Consider the following 17,844-nt stretch of genomic DNA (forward strand, 5'->3'; position numbering starts at 1 on the left):
TATACATCTCTGAGTCCACTGAGCTGTCCTTTACTATATACTTCGCTAAAAAAATAAAGTGAAGTAAGAAAGGGAGGGAATAAGGGGAGAAAGAAAGGAGGTAAAAAGTTGTTCCTTGCATGAGCTAGAATCTCTCCCAGAAGTCGGTTCTCTCCACCTGACCAACTAAGTGTCACAAACAACAAAAATACCAGCTCCCTTTGATTGAGAGAATACTACATGGTTAAAGAATCAACTCATTAAATCCTCTCACTACACTAGTAGGTTGAGTATCAGTGTTAGTCCCATTTTATAGAAACTGAGCCATGGACACATTAAGTGACTTTCCCGAGTTAACACAGCAAGAACAGAAGGGGGGCTTGATCCTTTGTTTGGCTTTAAGTGTCAGGGATCCGCAGACAGGCCATCCTTGGGTCAGGCTGGCTCTTGTCTGGGAAGCTCCTGTTTCTTCAGTGGCAACCTGACATGGAGCGAGGCGGTTGTTGTCACAAATCTGTAGTCTAATTCACTCTGACCGGGGTAGGAAAAGGGTTTTCTCTTCACCATATATCTTCTCTCTCACTTCCACTAATTTTATCTCATTTTTCCCTGAGAAGAGAGGTCAGGAAAGGAACACACTTGGCATGTGGGTGAAGGAACAGAGACACAGCCTGTCCTCTCGCTGAGGATGAATTACTGAGTTAAATGACTCCAGGCTAAATGACTTCAAATCCCAGTGAAAACACAGACGTGGAAAGGATGCACAGACCCAGAGCTGCTGCTTCGCAGGTAAGTGGGTAAGGAACAACACAGAGAACACAATTAGTCGGAAAGTCTCGCTCTTTTGGTTTTCAAGTGTTCTTCTTGCGCCTCGCAAAGCCAGAAGCATCTCCAGCCTCACTTAGCACAGCCAACCAGCTGACATAGTGTGTCATCTAAAAGTAAGGGGTGTTGCCATGTGTGAAAGTAGCTTTTGTTTTCTTTCTAAACTTATTTTCTTTAGGAAAATAATCCAACCTGGAAAAACAAGAAAACGCAATCCACTTTCTTTCCCCACCAATTATTAAGCACATCCTCACTGTCAAACATTGGAATGAAACGTGATAAATCCAGCCAATACCCCCGACCTTGCACATGTGTTCATTTGGGGAGGGGGTGGTGTGTCAGGTGTTGTCTGCTCAGAGGGGCAGGGAGAGCGCCCTGGGCCCTCAGGGGCCTGGGAAGGGCCGCTGGAGGGAGCCGGGTCAGGAGTGAGGAGGGTGAGGTGAGAGGCCCAGAGAACCCCCACTTGGGTATGACCTGCTGGGAGTGGGCGGGGCCTGCAGACACCCCAGCTGTAGGGTCTCCCCTGTCCATCCAGACAAGCAGCCTGTCTGACAGGCAGGACCTCTCAGCTCCAGCCCCGCTCTGACTCTTACTTGACCTATGACTTCGGGCAGGTCTCACCCCTTCTCTGATCCTCAGTTTCCCCGCCTGTCAAAGGAAGGCGGGACTGCCGTTTTCTCGGTGTCCTCAGCCCCGGTCAGCGCCCCTCTGCCCCCTCCGGCCCTCACTGCTGGCTCTGGGCAGCCTCAGGCAGCGGCAGAGCAGAGTCTGGAGATAAAGGAAGACTGGCCGCGTAAACAAAGAGCCTCAGAGTCCCGGTTCCAGAATCTGTGTCCCGAGCCAGCCGGGGAGGCTCCTGTCACCGGGTGGAAGGCCCCAAGTCCCTTTCCTTGGCCATATAAGGAGAGAGGAGAGCAGCGACGCACGGACACAGGTTGCAGGCACAAGGGCTGGGGGAGAGGGCTGCCGCCTCTGGGGGCCGCGGGGACTAAACAAGAACGAGGAATGAATCACACGCCACTCATCACCTCCTTTCGGTCGCGCTCCCCAGAAGCCCAGGGGCCGGGGCACCTGAGGAGAGGCGGCCGCCAGGCCCAGACCGCCTCACGCACGGAGAGAGGCAGGGGCGGCCTTCCCTAGAGGCTGGGCGGCAGAGCCCCCTCCCCACAACAGGCCTCCTGCCCATCCTCCTCCTCCCCTGCAAACCCCACTCAGCCTCCAGACCCCAGCAGAGGGGAGCACTTCCCCCAGGCCCCCTCTCCCAGGAGGTCATCCCACCCTCTCTGGCCTGCCAGGCCCCGAGGCCCTCTTTCTGCTCCCGTCCAGCAGGGGACCACGTTCCCGAGCACGGCTTTGGTGCACAGGGCGGTCTACCACCCACCTTCCCTCCACATCCATTCAGAGCCCCTCGGACCCCCACCGCCCCTTCTGTCCTTCCTCCCAGGGTACCATCCATCATGTTTGGACGGGCTCCTTCCTGTTCCCTCTCCTGTGTTTGTGTGATTCCTGCACCTGAGAGGCCGAGGCCTCACTTCGCATGCTGAGACACTGTCCACCCTAAGGTTTATCTCAGACTTCCCCTCCTCCACGAAGCCCTCCCTGGTGCCGGCTCCAGGCTGAGACTGCCCCCCCCGGGGGCCCGCGCGGCCCGCTGTCTGCGGCCAGCTGGAGCGCCTCACCCAATGGTCACTTCTGCTCTCTGCTTCCCGGGCAGCACAGAAGCCCTGGAGGGCAGCGCGAGAGCCTCATCCACACAGTGCCCAGCATGCTCTGGGGGGCAGCCAGCACTCACCAAGTGCTCACAGAAACCAAAAAAAGATGCTCCCAGCTGGACCCGGTTTGGCTCAGTGGGAACTGAAAGGTCCCAGGTTCGATTCCGGTCAAGGGCATGTACCTTGGTGGTGGGCACATCCCCAGTAGAGGGTGTGCAGGAGGCAGCTAGTCGATGATTCTTTCTCATTGGTGTTTCTGACTCTCTGTCTCTCTCTCTCTTCCTCTCTGTAAAAAATCAATAAAATACATTTAAAATATATTTTTTAAAAAAGAGGCCCCCAGGCTGTGGGCCTCACACCAAAGGAATGGGCATTGAGAAGAGCCAAACGAGGGCCATGTGAAAGTACAGTAGCGTTCAAGAGGCCGGACAGGCACAGCTCATACACTTGGGAGTCGCCCAGGCCTGGTTTCTAATCTTGCTTCTGCCACTCACTTACTGTGTGACTGTGGGCAGGCCACCGAGCCTGCCCGGGCCTCAGTTTCCTCGTCTACAGCACCCCCTCACAGTCTGTGTGAGCACCAAGTGATGTAATGGATTCAAGGCACCTGCTCAGGAAGTCAACTCTGAATGGTGTGTGAACTCCCCAGATCGCCTCTGGAGTAATTGCAGAAGTTATGGACCACCACTACTGGCCCGGTGCATGAACTTTGCACACATTAAAAGGGAATTAATTAGAGGAAATATTTTAATATTGCTATTTGCCCTTTCTCTATAATAGAAGTGTCAGAGATGAAAGTAAGTTAGTGAAGTGTATTTGAAAATCTCCCTCCTGTCAGAGTCTGGGGCACACCTGGGACCCAGAGTCAAGTCTCCGCCCACCCACACATACCTCAAAATTGCGTGAGACCTAGATCCAGCCGGCCCCACCCCATCAAGCCCCGCTGGGTGGGGGGCACAGCCTCAGGTCCCCTAGCCTGGCCCGGTGCCCCACAGCCTCAGTCCCTGCTGATCGTTCGTTCATTACGGAAACCCCACCTCTGCTGTGGGAGCAGCGTTATGGCGTGAGGGATAATTTTAATATTACCTCTTTATTGCATAGGATAGTTTAATGTGTCATCTCCTCAGAAGTGGAGATTTTATTGCCCCATTGACAAGGGAGGCAGTGAGGCTCGGGGAAGTGAACCAGGTGAGGGAGATGCTCCATCTCTGGGCTCTGGGGGAACAGCAGTGAGAAGGGAGGTGGGCAGCTCGCTCCCTGGCAGCTGCCATCACAGTGACCTGAGGCCAGTGGCCTGGGCCCTCTTTGGCCAGCACTCTGCCCCAGGCGTCAGTTTCCAGCTGACGCTGGGTAGACCCTGACTCCCTGCACAGCTAGGCTTGAAGTCACATGACCAGCTGGTCCCAGGCCTGGCCCAGAGCTGCTGCCAAGCCGGCTGCATGCCTCCGTTCCATTGCTGTACCCCTCCTGCCTCCAATAAGCAGGGTCAGCAATGGCCCAAGGAGGGACGCGATCGGTGGGATGGGCAGGGGCTGGGAGTGGGCGATGCGGCCGCCAGGCCCAGCACGTGAGAGAGGCAATGAGTCCAAGGCAGCAGATTCACATGCGGCGGCCGCAGCGGCTCACGCGGCCTTCCCAGCGGAAGGAAAGAGGACCCTCTCTGCGCGACAAAGCCCCACCCCGAGTCCCGGAGAGTGGAATGCGGGTCAGACTCCGACCCCGGCCTGCTCCTGGTGCGGGGGACACGCACGGCCACGGGGCAGCCCGCTCACCCAGCACCGCTGTGGCCACGTCTGGGCTCGGCCCTGAGGCGGCGATGACGCAGACACAGCGCCAGCCTCTGGGAATCTCACAGGGAAGCCAGGGTCCTAGCCCAGTGGTCCGCAAACTCATTCGTCAACAGGGCCAGATATCAACAAGGACCACGACTGAAATTTCTTTTGAGAGCCACATGTTTTAAACTTAGACTTCTAATAATGCCACTTCTTCCAAATAGACTCGCCCAGGCCACGGTATTTTGTGGAAGGGCCACACTCAAGGGGCCGAAAGAGCCGCACGTGGCTCGCGAGCCGCGGTTTGCCGACCACGGTCCTAGGAGAACACAGGGAGGGAGCACCCGCCTCGCTCTGGGGGGCCAACCTCCAATGTAAATATTCCCGCTTGGAGGGCAGGTGGGGGGAGAAGGTTCAAGGTTCCAGGGTGCTATCGCTGAAGGGGGTTTGGGGAGAGATGTGCAGTCAGCCCGGGCACGCTGGGTCCAGCTGGCTCCAGACCCCAGGGGGAGAGGAAGAGGCTGCGGCTGAACCCAGAGGGAGAGGCCTCTCCAGGCAGAGACGTGGGGTGAGGGGTTGGAGAGCAGGGAGGACACTCCAGTGGGGAGAAAAGCAAGAGCGAAGATGAGGAGGCTGGGCAGGAAGCAGGGAGCACACTGTGGTGAACTCTGACGGGGTTCTGATGGACAAGGGCCCAGGGAACTCTCTGGAACCTGGTGGAACTCCAGTTCTAGGCCTGGGCGGGGGTCACAAGCGCGGTGTGACTCGTTCAACTGCGCGTTTACGTTTCACGCACTTTTCTGTTTGTTTGAGCTAGTTTACAGCAGAGATAAATGTCTCCTTCAGGGATGACCACTACTTACAACTATTGTATTTCCTTCCCGTCTTTCTCCTAGGCACACATTTATGTGGCCAGAAAGCAAACATTTTCACGTGGAAAACACAAGCTCCCTATCCACACACCACAAAGAAGACAGCGTGAGAGTGTTTTAACACATAACAGATGGAGTGTGGGGTTCGGAGTCACCGAGTCCTGGATTCAAATCCTTTGGCTCCTGAAACCAAGCACGCGGTGGCCCTGAGAACGTTGCTTGCCTGAGCCTCGCTGACCTGCTTTCTCTTCTGCAGAGTGGGAGGGAGAATGCCCACCTCCTCCAGGGAGGCTGGGAAAACCAGAGATGCTGTGTGTCAGGTGCATGGCACAGCCTAACTTATAATATATCCAACCTGTAAGCTCTGGCTATTAGTTCTGTTTTAAAAGTCAGAACTGAAAGAGTTGCCCTGAAAATAAATGATGGAATCCCAGAAGTTATAGAGAAACGATAACCCCATAAAGATAAAAATAAACCAGAGTTTACCCAAAGAATAACTTCAATGGTAAGGAAACTCAAAAACCCACTGATGGTGGAAGGAAATGGGGCATTTAGCCTGGAGAGGAAGACTCCAATGGCGTATAAGATCTGTGCAACACCTGTGACCTGTGTGCAGCACAGAATAGAATTAGGCCCAACCAACAGGTCTTACTAGTAGAGGGAGCCAATTGCTACGGGAGGTAAGAAAGGGTAGACGGCTAAGGAGTGAGCTCCCCATCGCTAGGACACAAGCGAAAGCTGCCAGAGCCCTCGGTGGGAATGGAGAAGGGAGGCCAGCGTGGCGGAGGCCCCCTGAAGCTGGGCTCTGTGGCTTTTACAATCGCAGCTTCCGCTCCCTCCAGCAGCAGGCGGGAGAGCGCAGGCGGCCAGCGTCCTGAGGCGAAGGACTCAGGAGACCCGCTCGGCTTACCTGGTTGTCGATTTTCAGCTCCACCAGGGAGGTGTTGTCTGGGAGCGCTTCCACCAGGCGCAGGATCCCGGCTCCGGAAATGAAGTTGGATTCCACGTTCAGGGTCTTCAGCGCCTTGTTCTCCTTGAGCATCTCAGCGAGGGCCTGAACAGAAGCCAGGGGACCTGTGAGACCCCTTGAGCCCCTCCTGGGTAAAACCTAAAGCATCGAGGGAAACTTGCTGGGAGCAAGAGTCCCTGGCACACTTCTGCTGTTCCAGCTAGGCACCAGGCTCACCACACTCCCTTCACCAAGCGCAGCTCCGCGTCTCTCCTCCCCTCCACCTCATCAGGACCCACTGAGGAAGACAATGATTTTAAAGATGGAGAAACTGAGGCGCAGCGTGAGGCAGGCCCTCGTCCACACCGTGCCGAATGCAGAGATCCAGCGGTCGGAGCTGCATTTAAATCTCAGCTCCCCCTTTCACTTGCTCTGCAACTTTGGGCAAAGCAAGTCTCCTGACCTCCCTGCACCCCAGGCTCTTCACCTGCACGTCCGGGACCAGGGGAGCCGGGGGAGATGAACGAGGGTAACGTACGGGTGGTGCCTGGGTGCCCGCCATTCTGCCCACGTCCTCTCCTGGCTCTCGCCCATGCCCCTCACCACGCCACCCGAGGCCCTGCCTCCGTGGGAGACGGCCAGGCCCGAGGCCACAGCACCCGCCCTCCTGGTTCGGTGCCGCCCGCCCTCAGGCCGCGGGGGGAGGTACCTACATAGGCCACGGGGTCGTTGCTCCGCGTGCCCACGATGCTGAACTTCTTCACGTAGGAGTTGCCTTTCAGGGCTTCCGCGTACGCCTTGAGGGTGGGGATGGGGATATTCTGCGGAGAGAAAGGCAGCGGTGACCGGCGGCCCTGCCAGCGGTGGGCCGGGCACACCGACTGTGTACCTACACGCAGCCTGGTTTATAGCAAATCTCTGACCGAAAAGCTAACTGAGCAAAGGATTCCGGTTTAGCTCCACGTAGCTGGGATCTGGGGAGAACCTTCTGGGGAACAGAGGGACAGAAACCCTTCCTGGGAGTTCAGACAGGACCCGCCCCTTCCTCTGTGGGCAGAGACCAGAGGAGGAGGAGAAGGAGGCAGTGGGTGCGGAGGAGTGCTGGGCCGAGAACTCGGGCCTGGGCTGCGGGGTGGGCAGGAGCCTGGCCTCGGCCCCAGCAAGTGGCGATGTTTCCGGTTTGCTCCGTGACTCTGGGAGGGGCTCTTCCCTTCTCTGGGCCTGATTCTGGAAAACAGAGGTGTGTGTGTGTGTGTGTGTGTGTGAGGGATGGGGATGCCCTAGATCCCATGTGTCAAACACAAGGCCCGCGGGCCAAATCCGTCCCGCCAGGCCTTGCAATGTGGCCCGCACCGCGCTGTCATCACTGCACTCCGCTGCGTTTCCATCACAATGACAGTTTATGACTGTTCAGTAAGCCATTTGGCCCGAGATTTAGGCTGGATTTTAGATTTTGGCCCCTTCTCTGATTGAGTTCGACACCCCTACTAGATAATCTTTAAGAGACATCTGTCCCAGGTGCACACCAGAGGTTCCTGGGAACTTTTACAAAATGCTGAAGCTCGGGCCTGCTCCAGACCAATAACATTAGAAACTTGGGAGGGGAGTGGGTCTGGCATATACTTAAAAAAAAAATTAAAAAAAAAAATATATATACAATATATATATATATATAATGATTGATTTTTTACAGAGAGGAAGGGAGAGGGATAGAGAGCTAGAAACAACGATGAGAGAGAAACATAGATCAGCTGCCTCCTGCACACCCCCTACCGGGGATGTGCCCACAACCAAGGTACATGCCCTTGACCAGAATTGAACCCCGGACCTTTCAGTCTGCAGACCGACGCTCTATCCACTGAGCCAAACCGGTTTTGGCTGGCATATACTTTTTTATTTCCGCAGGTGAAATAGCCTGATCTAGTCCAGCTGCCTGGTGTGCAGAAGGGAGAGTGAGGCCTGGGGAGGCTGAGCCCTCGCGGAGGCCCCGCCGTGAAGGGGTGGGTCAGGGTGGGGTCGCACCCCACGCCCTCGGAGCCGCCACCCGCGCAGGATGCACAGATCTGAGCGGGGCCAGTGTCTCCCTCTCGGCACACGGCAGGCAATGGAGGCCCTGGCTGTGCCCTAATGGCTCTCATTTCAGCATCATGTTAGCTCCCATGGGAACGGAGCCAGGGAGGCCGGTGGGGGGAACACTCCGGATGGACGCAGGTTTCTGATCTGATTGTGCCGCGGGGCTGGCAGTCACTTAGAGAAAGTGGAGAAGAGAGGAAAGAGGAGCCTGGAGCGAGGGGCCTGCTTCTTGTCCGGCCGCCTCCCCCTCCCGGAACCAACCCTCCTGGCTGAGCAGGTGGGCGGGCAGCTGGGCTGCCTCTGAATTCCCCCTGCGGCCTGTCCAGCGTAGAGCTGCCTGTCCCTCCGTCCCTCCTGTGCCCGCAGGGGTCACACGCGAAATGTCGGAGAGAGATGGCTGACAGACCTCCGGGCCCACAGCTCCCCCCTCTCTCTCTGCTGCAGAACGAGGCTGGGGGACCCAGCGAGCCTGGGGGGCACCGGCTTTTCCGGCCGTAGGTCCTGCGCAGCCGAGCGTGTGTGGCTCCCGATGTTATCTCCGCGGCTCTGTTCTGAGTAACAGGGCGGGTGTCCCGAGTTGCAGCTGGCTTGGTCCGGGATGAATCTCGGGGCCTGATGTCAGTCCTCGGACACAAACCCGGCCCTGGGATGTGCTCGTTGGCACCCTCCTCCTACCCTCCTCCTGAGCCGAGGGGCCCGGAGCCCACACAGGCCCGTCCTCTCTGCGTGCTGAGCCGGCGGTGGCGTCACGGCGACACCAGGCCACAGCGCCCCCCGCAGGCGCCGTGGGAAGGCGGGGGCTCACCCGGATGTTGTTGAGGTTCACCTCCTCCAGCTTCGGGTCATTGCTCCTGATCCGCTCCAGCGTCTCCTCCACGTCGGTTGAGTTTGGCTCCTCGTCGGGCACAGGTTTGTACTGTGTCGGCTTGATCACACCTAGAGGGACCCAGGAAAGGGGGTGTCTCCCAGGGACACAGGGGTTGCCTCCCCTCCACACAAGCACACCCGGGAGGAAGCAGGGTTCAGGGACCTGTGGAGGGGGTGGGCCCTGCTTGGATTGTCTGTAATGTCTTTAATGCAAGAACGGGGTGGCTTCCTTCAACTCTCTGCCCCTCAGGGGCCTCACTTTGTAGCTGTGAGCAGGGGCTCCTGTGGGGAGGAAAGGAAGCCTGGGTGGGAGAGACATATATATATATATATATATATAAGCCTTTCGGGGGAGGGGTGTTCATGATGCTCTGGGCACCCCCATTTCTCTCTGGGTCCAAAGGCCAGCTTGGAACAAGGTGCCGGGCCAATGAAGACAAGGCAGTATCAGCACAGGAAGAGACAAACAGAAGAGGCGCCCGAGACAGACAGATGCACGTGGCTGCACGAAGGAGTAGGATCAAGGTGAAGCCCCACACCAGCGGTGGGCAGACGCCGTGCAAATACATCATGGTGTTGGGACGATGAGCTGCCCACGGAAAAGTGAGAATCTGATCTCACCTCGCACCGCGCACACACGTGAACTCCCGGTGGATTAAGAAGTTGCACAGAAGAAGTGAACAACTTTTAGAAGAAAGTGCAGGAGGATACTTCCCCATACACCGGGGTGGAGAAGGCCTTTGTAAACAAGACGTAAGCCCCGGAGGAGTAAAAGGAAAAGGTGGATGTGAAAGTTCTGCCAGGAGCCAAAGAGCAGGAGCGGGCGGGAGCAAACAGCATGAGGACCACGTCCCTTCCCGGTGTCCTCGCTGGGGGGCCGAGGGGGTGAGGGGGGTGCGTACTCACTGTTGAGGCCCTCCTTGTTCACGATGGAGCTGCTGCCCAGCGCCTGGTAGTACTGCTGGTTGCTCATGAGCGTGTGCATGCCCAGGATCGCTGCGGGGACACGGAAGGCCCATGACTCGCCCACTCAGACAGGAGAGCCTCCCGGGCACAGACCTTCCACGCCCTCCAAATTCTGGCTCCCAGAAATGGCAAGAAACGCTTGCACGAAAACGTTTAGATGTGATTTGCCTCTATTTACATCACATGTGTCAAACACAAGGCCTGCGGGCCAAATCCGTCCCGCCAGGCCTTGCAATGTGGCCCGCACCGCGCTGTCATCACTGCACTCCGCTGCGTTTCCATCACAATGACAGTTTATGACTGTTCAGTAAACCATTCGGCCCGCGATTTAGGCTGGATTTTAGATTTTGGCCCCTTCTCTGATTGAGTTCGACACCCCTAATTTACACGGACGTCAAATCTCTGCCACCAGCCTACACTTCTCTAGTCCCCGGCCTCAGAGTCCTAGATGTCCCCCTGACACGTCTATCCCAACGTGGCCAACACAGAACTCACGTTCCCCAGCAACAGCCTCTTCCTCTGGATCTCCTTCCACCTGGTCACCCTGCCGGTCCCTCGGGGTAGAACCTCAGTCCACGCACCTCACCCCGTCCCCTCTCGTCGGTCCCACCGCCCGCTCCATCACTTCGTCTTGGGTGAGGCTGTCCCATTTCTTGGCCGTCCTGTCACAGCTGAGCAGCCGCCGGTGTCCTGCCCCCCCCCCCCCCCCCCCCCCCCCCCCCCGGCTTCAGCGCAGAGCAGCCAGAAACACCTTTCTGGAAATGCAGCTCTGACCACATCACACCGGTGCTCAAGTCATTCTTTCATCCACTCACTCACTAACGTTTACTGAGTGCCGACCTCCTGTGTCCAGCTCCAGGGCGAGGGGGGCAGTGGGGAACAGGAAAGACAGGGTCCCCACCCATGTAGCTTACTGTCGGGGGTGGGGGGTGGGGACAGAGCCGCTAAGCAGGGACCCACGCAACTAAAAACACGGGCACAGTGTAAGGCAGGTGTGGTGAGGGAGAAGCTCGGTGTGTTCTGGGACAGTGGTCGGCAAACTCATTAGTCAACAGAGCCAGCTATCAACGGCACAACGACTGAAATTTCTTTTGAGAGCCAAATATTTAAAACTTAAACTTTTCTAATGCCACTTCTTCAAAATAGACTCGCCCAGGCTGTGGTATTTTGTGGAAGAGCCACACTCAAGAGGCCAAAGAGCCGCATGTGGCTCGAGAGCCACAGTTTGCCGACCATGATTCTGGGAGAACAGGACAGGAATGATGAGTTCGTGTTGGCTCGGCGGTGGCCGAGAGAAGGGAGGCAGAACATTGTGGGCAGAGGGAGCGGCGGGTGGGAAAGCCCTAAGCTCAGGGAGGGCAGGGCCAGGAGTGGGCTAAGATGAAGTTGGACACGTGGGGGACAGCCTAGCACCCCTTCACCAAGCCACTTGCTCTGGCCAGAGAACTGCACATCAACGATTCTCGTTTGTGTATTGAAATCACTAGGGAACCTTTAGAAATTCCTGACACTCAGACCTTCCCTGGACCAATTAAACCACCATCTCTGGGGCTGAGGGCCGAGATATCTGCCTTTGTAAAAAGCCTCCCAGGTGGTTTTGGGGGGCCGTCAAAGTGGGGGACACCATCCCCCCTGGATCCTCCCAACAACACTTGGAAGCCGACTGTATTCCTAGTCCTGCAGGTGGGATCCTGCAGGTGGGCTGGGTTTGGGTAAGGGGTTTGGGGTCTTTTTCTAGGTGCAGCCTGGGAAGCCACCGGAGGCCGGAGAGGGCCTGAGCTGGCCTGACAGGAGTTCAGTCACTCTGGCTGCCGGGAGCACGAACTACCGGAGGGAAGGACCTGGGGGGACCAGGAGGCTGCTGCAGTCATTGGGGTGGGTGGGTGGGTGGTGGCTGGTGGCCCCCAGAGCTTGGCTTCACCAGCACTCCCTGGGCCGGCCCTGCTTTCGCAGCCTGTCCCTCCCGCACACCCTCTGCCCCAGGGACACTCACTGCTCAGTAGTTTCTCCTGCTTCCTGCCCTCCCCGCCCACCCACCCCCACCCCCGCCCCTGTCAAGTCTCTCATTTGCGGCGCCCAATGCTGAAATGCCCCCAGTGGTGTTGCTAGATGTAGCCCATAAAACTAAAAGACTCCCAGTTACGTTGACATTTCAGAGGAAAGATGAAAAATGTTTCAGTATACGTAGGTCTCATTTAGCCCTTGGGATACTTACGTTAAAAACGTACCTGTTGTTTACCTGAAATTCAAATCTATCTGAGCAGCCTGCATTTGACCTAACAACTCTACCCCTCCATCCTCCCCCAGGAAGTCCTCCTGGATTCCTCCCTCTCCCCTGCTAGTTCTCCCACAGCACCTGGTGTCCTTATCCCAGCCCACAGTATACCAGGAGGTAGAGATGTCTGGGTATCTGTGTCCTCCCCCTACTGGGCTATAGGCTTCCAGAGGCCAGGAAAGAATATGATCTCTCTCTTCTACCTCTTCCAGAATGCAGGAAGCACTTGGTAAGTAGTGTTTGCTGATGCTTTTAAAAAATCCCCCCAGCCATTTCATGAGACGTGGTTTCCAGCTAGAAAAACAAAAATACCAGAGCCCTTAGGGAAGAGGCAGGACTGGTCCCGGTTATGCCCCCGATGCTGTGTGACCTCGGGCAGGTCCCCTCCCTCTCCAGGCTCCAGCCTTCTCTGTCCCATGAAGGGGTGAGACAAGATCACGGCTGGACATACAATTCACCCGGGAACTTTGCGGCAATATCCCTGCTCCCCCCTGGACCAACTAAGCCGGATCTCTGGAGGCATGTTTTTAAATCTCGCCTTGGATGGTTCTGGTGTGCATTGGGAGCTGAGAGCCACAAGATGAGATGATCTCCAAGTCCCTTCTGCTTCTCACGTTCTAAGAGTTTTCTCCGCTAAAATTAGACCTGTCTGCTCATCACTAAGGAGAACGGGTAGGGAGAGAGGCATCTGCATTTCACAGGCCCTCTGGGCTTTTGTTCAGGCGCCGGCTGCGTGGGCAGTGGGAGCTGAGGCCTGAGTCAGCGGCAGGTGGATGGGAGCGCGGTGCATCGCCTTCTGGAGCCCCCCCACCCCCAGCTCCCACACAGGGAGCGGCTCCGGAGCTTCCGGACTGCTGCTGCTGTGACTGCAGGTTTGGAAGAACACCTTGGAAAGGTTCCTGGGAATCCCAGCACAGACATGGCTGCACGCGGCTGGCTGGCCTCCCTGAGCATGTACAGAGAGATGGAAAATGTAAAATACATCTTGTGCTCGGATGACAGCTTCCTGTAACCTCCCAGAAAGGAGGGCAGAGGCAGGAAGGTTACAGAAAGTGCCGGAACCCTAACTGGTTTGGCTCAGTGGATAGAGCGTTGGCCTGTGGACTCAAGGGTCCCAGGTTCAATTCTGGTCAAGGGCATGTACCTTGGTTGTGGGCACATCCCGGTGGGATGTGCAGGAGGCAGGAGGCATGTTGATCGATGTCTCTCCCATCAATGTTTCTAACGCTCTCCCCATCTCCCTTCCTCTATGTAAAAAATCAATACAATATATTAAAAAAAAGAAAGAAAGAAAGAAAGTGCCGGGGACCCGAGGAAGGAGACCTGGGCTCCAGTCTGGCCTTCGTACTCATTTTCTGGGTGACCCTGTCATGTCTGCTTTTTGGGCCTCAGTTTTCTCACCTGTAAAATGGGGTGTGTTTGAAAGCTGCTCTCTTGCCTTCACATAGCACTTAAGAGCCACATCACAGCTCATCATTTCACCCTGTTTGATTCTTCACAACCTCCAGGCCAGGTGCTGTGGACCCTCCGCTGTCCAGCAGGCTCAGTAGGAAGTGGTTGTCGGAGACCATCTAGTGAGGACTCTCCGGCTTCTAAGTTAGCTTTCATTCCCACACACGCCTCCATGCACCAGGTCACCAGCCCTTCTAAACGTCTAAACTTCCCCTCTACTTCAAAATCCTAAAAACAGATAACATGTATTCTAGGAAGTAACGAATGCCAATAGCAGGCCTACGAGGAACTAAAACCATTCCACAGCTCTGAGGAAAGTAGGGATCCAAGAGAGAAAAAAAACAAAAAAAAAAAAACACAAAGAAAGGAAGGAAAGAAAGGAGGGAGGAAGGAAAGAGGCAGGGAGGGGAGGAGGGAGGAAGAAGAAGGGAGGGAGGGAAGGGGGAAGGAGAAGGAGAGAAGGGGGAGGGAGGAAGGCGTGAGTGACAAAGGAGAACAGCACGTCAGCTTTGCCTGCTGCTTCGTTCCCGGTAGATATCGGCAGGGCTGGATTTAGCACTGGGGAATGTGAGGGTTTTTTTTTTTTTTTTTAAATAAGTCAAATCTTCCTCAAAACTCAAAAAGGACTATTTTTGAACTCTGAAAAAGAACATCAAGTTCTCCTTCCCCTCTCCGCCTTGGCAGGGCTCGCTCGGCTGTGATCCCGCTGCGGGTGCAGAGATAACGGCACACCCGGCCTGTCCAGGCTGGCGCGGGGCACAGCGGCGTCCAGGAGCAGGTGGGAGAGGCTGGCTCTGGCCCAGGCCCGGGCGCAGCCGAATGCCCGCACCGCCTCTCGCAGCTGGGGAGGCGGCTCTGCCTAAGACTTCCTCCGAGAGCCACAGGAGCCAGGGGTGCCCACCTGCCCTTGGGGTTGCCTGGGGTTGGCCCTCCTACCCACAGTTCCTTCTGGGTCCGTCCCAGCTGGAGGGTCCCCAAAGACAAGCCAGGATGGCGTCCCTACCTGAGGAGGGCGGACCATAATGCCAAGTGCGTGCAGGTGACTCCCGGGGGGGCCCCAAGCCACTGTCAGAGGCTTTGTACTGTCAGAGGCAAGTGCTCCCTACCCTGTGGCGACGCTCTTCACGTTAAAAGGGACATGCTTCTGCGTGTCCTCATCACATCCCGGGCCCGCCGAGGGCAAGGACTGGGCCTGACTCATTCGTACGGAGGGAGTTCAATAACGCACGTGACTCCACGAGTGAATGAATGGCGCACACACATGAAGACAAATGAACAAATGAGAGTTCACAGGCCCTGCCTTACCCGTGTCACTCCTGAGTCAGTGTGACGCCGGCAGGGGGTCCTGCCTGCTCCTGTCAGCACCAAACACCGAGCCCATGTGTGTGTGTGTGCAGCTGCAAAGCAAGCGGCTCAGCGGGGCCGCCTCCGCTCTCCGTTCCCCCTGCTCCCCGTTCCCCCTGCTCCCCGTTCCCCCTGCTCCCCGTTCCCCCTGCTCCCCGTTCCCCCTGCTCCCAGTTCCCCCTGCTCCCCGTTCCCCCTGCTCCCCGTTCCCCCTGCTCCCCGTTCCCCCTGCCCGTTCTCCTTCAGGATCTGCGTGTCTCTGGCCTTAGCTCCCAGCACACAGCCCAGCCCCGCTGCACTCTGTCCTTTTCCCTTTGCCATGCTCACTCTCACCTGTCACTTCCCACTGGCCTCAGCGTTGGCGTAGGCGGCTCTGGGAGGGCAGGCACCGGGCTGCTTTCCTTCACCAGGGCCGGGCCAGAGCCTGGCTCACAGAGGGGAGGCTGGGTAATGGCTGCGGAGTGCGGGAATGTGTGGCTGGCGGAGGTGAGCCTGTGGAGTGCTCTGCCTGGGAGCTGAGGTGTGAAGGCTCCAGGTGATGCCCTCCTCTCCCTGCTTCTCTATCTCTAGTGGCTCAACCACCTCATGGCTCCACGCACCTCCTCCTTGGAAAGGCCCATCCACACACACACACACCTCCCCCCCCGCCCCCATCCTTCCGTCCCTGCCTCTGGTGGATCAGCCACACCCAGCACTCCAGCAAGATGTCCTGCCCCCTGCCTCCATCTCTAGTAGCATCTTTGAAAGTTTGGCCTCTGGTCCAGCACTAGGAATAGCTGGTCTCTGGGTGGAGCCACCTCTTATGCAGTCCCATGGCTCCACCTGGCCATTGGCCTTACCTGGGGCCTGCCTCCTATGACTCCCCACCCCCCCGCCCCCAGTCCTCTAAACCCCTCTGCCTCTCTGCCTACACCCCTGCTTCCACCCGCCTCTGCAGCACTCCCCCAGTCCCAGGTGTCAGCGCCGCGATGTGGCATCCGGAGCCTTTCCTGCCCTGGCCGGTGTGGCTCAGTGGGTAGAGCGTCTGCCTGTGGACCAAAGGGTCCCAGGTTCAATTCCGGTCAAGGGCACGTACCCATGCACCTAGGCTGCCGGCTCCTCGCTGGCCTGGGCCCTGTAGGGCTCGTGCAGGAGGCAACCAGTATTTCTCACATCGATGTTTCTCTGTCTTTCCCTCTCTCTCCCACTCTCTAAAAATCAATAAAAAAAATACCCTCGGGTGAGGATTACACAGACAGACAGAGCCTTTCCTAGTGTGACCCCACCTTCCCCCAGCCACTCAGGGAGACTCGGCACCCCCTCTCACCCACCGTCTGTGTCCACCGTGCCCCCCAACCCTGAGGGCTTTATCCAGGCTGCACCGGTTGATGATGTGAATGGGCCATGGCACCAAGCTGCCTGGGTTCCACGCCCACGGGCAAGGCACTGAACCTCACTTTCTCCATCTGTAAAATGGGGACAATGCATCTTACTTCGCAGGGGGCTGTCATCAATCAACAAACAAACAGCGAGGCGTTGGAAGCAATGCCCAGCGCACCAGGGACCACGGAACTGGAGGTCAGCATCTGTGCAGGCCCTCCTTCCCCTGAGACCCCGTCACCTTCAAATGGCTGATACTCCATGACAGGCGCCCACGCTGGGCCGGTCTACAGCCCCCCTCCTCTCCGGGCACGGGAAGGGCATGGGATCACGAACAGATAATAATAATGAGCCACACCAACAAAAATAAAGAGAAACAGTTTCAAGAAGCCAACACAGAAACTCAGCCCAATATTGCAGTTCTGCTTTGGCACAGAAGCTGGCGGTTCTGACGGTGGAGTCATTGGCTAAGGAGGGGGGTGATGTCACGGAGGGTGATGGGGGAGAAGGACCAGGATAAAAACAGCTCCGGGTGAGTCAGCGTGGAGGTGCTGCACAGGGGTGTCAGCCGCCCACCTCCGGGAGTCAGACCCCCATCAGGGAAACGGTTCGGTCCACGTACATGGGCATGATGTGGGGTCTAATATGACTTGTGTGGTTTTGACAAAACAAAACTTGAACTTCAGAGCTAACTGGTTACGCTTTCTGAGTTAAGTGTCCGTTTCCAGGGCCGGATGGGTGCTCACGGCTTCGGTATTCCATAGTGGAATGGAAACCTTTCTCTCTCGGCCCTGACACCCTTCCAGCCACTGTCCTTCCGTCTTTCCCGAACTCCCTGCCTCCCGAGGGAAGGGTGTTTTGGACTCACAGTCTGCACACTGGCTTTCTGCGTGCGCCACTTGGTCCCTGCAACCAGGCTCTGGCCACCAGCACCCACAGTCACCCCTCCTGAGTGTTGGAGTCCTCCCACTGTCCCTCCCCGCATGGTTCCACTGTAGATGGCAGCCGCCCCCTTTCCCACACCCATCCCCTGCGACAAATGCCACCAGCCACATGCACAGCACCCACGAGAAGCCTGAGGATGCCATGAGGCAGGAGACCAAGCCCCCCAGCACTGGTGGCCTCACCTGACCTCCGACCTCACCTACCTCTGCGTCTCAGGCCAGTCCCGAGCCCTCACTCTGTCTCCCCACTCTTGCGTTAGGTTGTGTCCACTGTGATTTGACCTTCGGCTCCCAGCCCATTTGTGGCTAACCGGCCCTCACCACTCAAAGGCTTCTTTCTACCTGAGCCAGGACACTTGCCTGCACACCCCCAGGCCCCACTCCTGCCATGCCCTCTGCCTGGAGCTCGGCAATGCTAATGGTGCCCACGTCTCTATGCTAACGATGCCATAAGG

The 17,844-nt window shown here is 57.1% G+C and overlaps 1 protein-coding gene across 3 annotated transcripts in view; it reads right to left on the reverse strand.

Annotated features, from left to right (window-relative positions):
* TMOD1 (tropomodulin 1) overlaps positions 1–17,844 on the reverse strand; it is a 71,702-nt gene that overhangs the window by 8,530 nt on the left and 45,328 nt on the right. For 2 of the 3 annotated variants that reach the window (XM_036433260.2, XM_045579975.1), the window contains exons 5-8: positions 9,956–10,045; positions 8,988–9,118; positions 6,823–6,930; positions 6,071–6,214 (exon numbers count right to left, since the gene is read on the reverse strand). In XM_036433260.2, coding sequence (XP_036289153.1) covers positions 6,071–6,214; positions 6,823–6,930; positions 8,988–9,118; positions 9,956–10,045 — 473 coding nt within the window. The remainder of the gene's footprint in view (positions 1–6,070; positions 6,215–6,822; positions 6,931–8,987; positions 9,119–9,955; positions 10,046–17,844) is intronic. The other variant, XM_045579976.1, reaches the window with a different exon arrangement.

Source organism: Pipistrellus kuhlii, unplaced genomic scaffold, assembly GCF_014108245.1.
Source record: "Pipistrellus kuhlii isolate mPipKuh1 unplaced genomic scaffold, mPipKuh1.p scaffold_m20_p_12, whole genome shotgun sequence".
NCBI lineage: Eukaryota > Metazoa > Chordata > Mammalia > Chiroptera > Vespertilionidae > Pipistrellus > Pipistrellus kuhlii.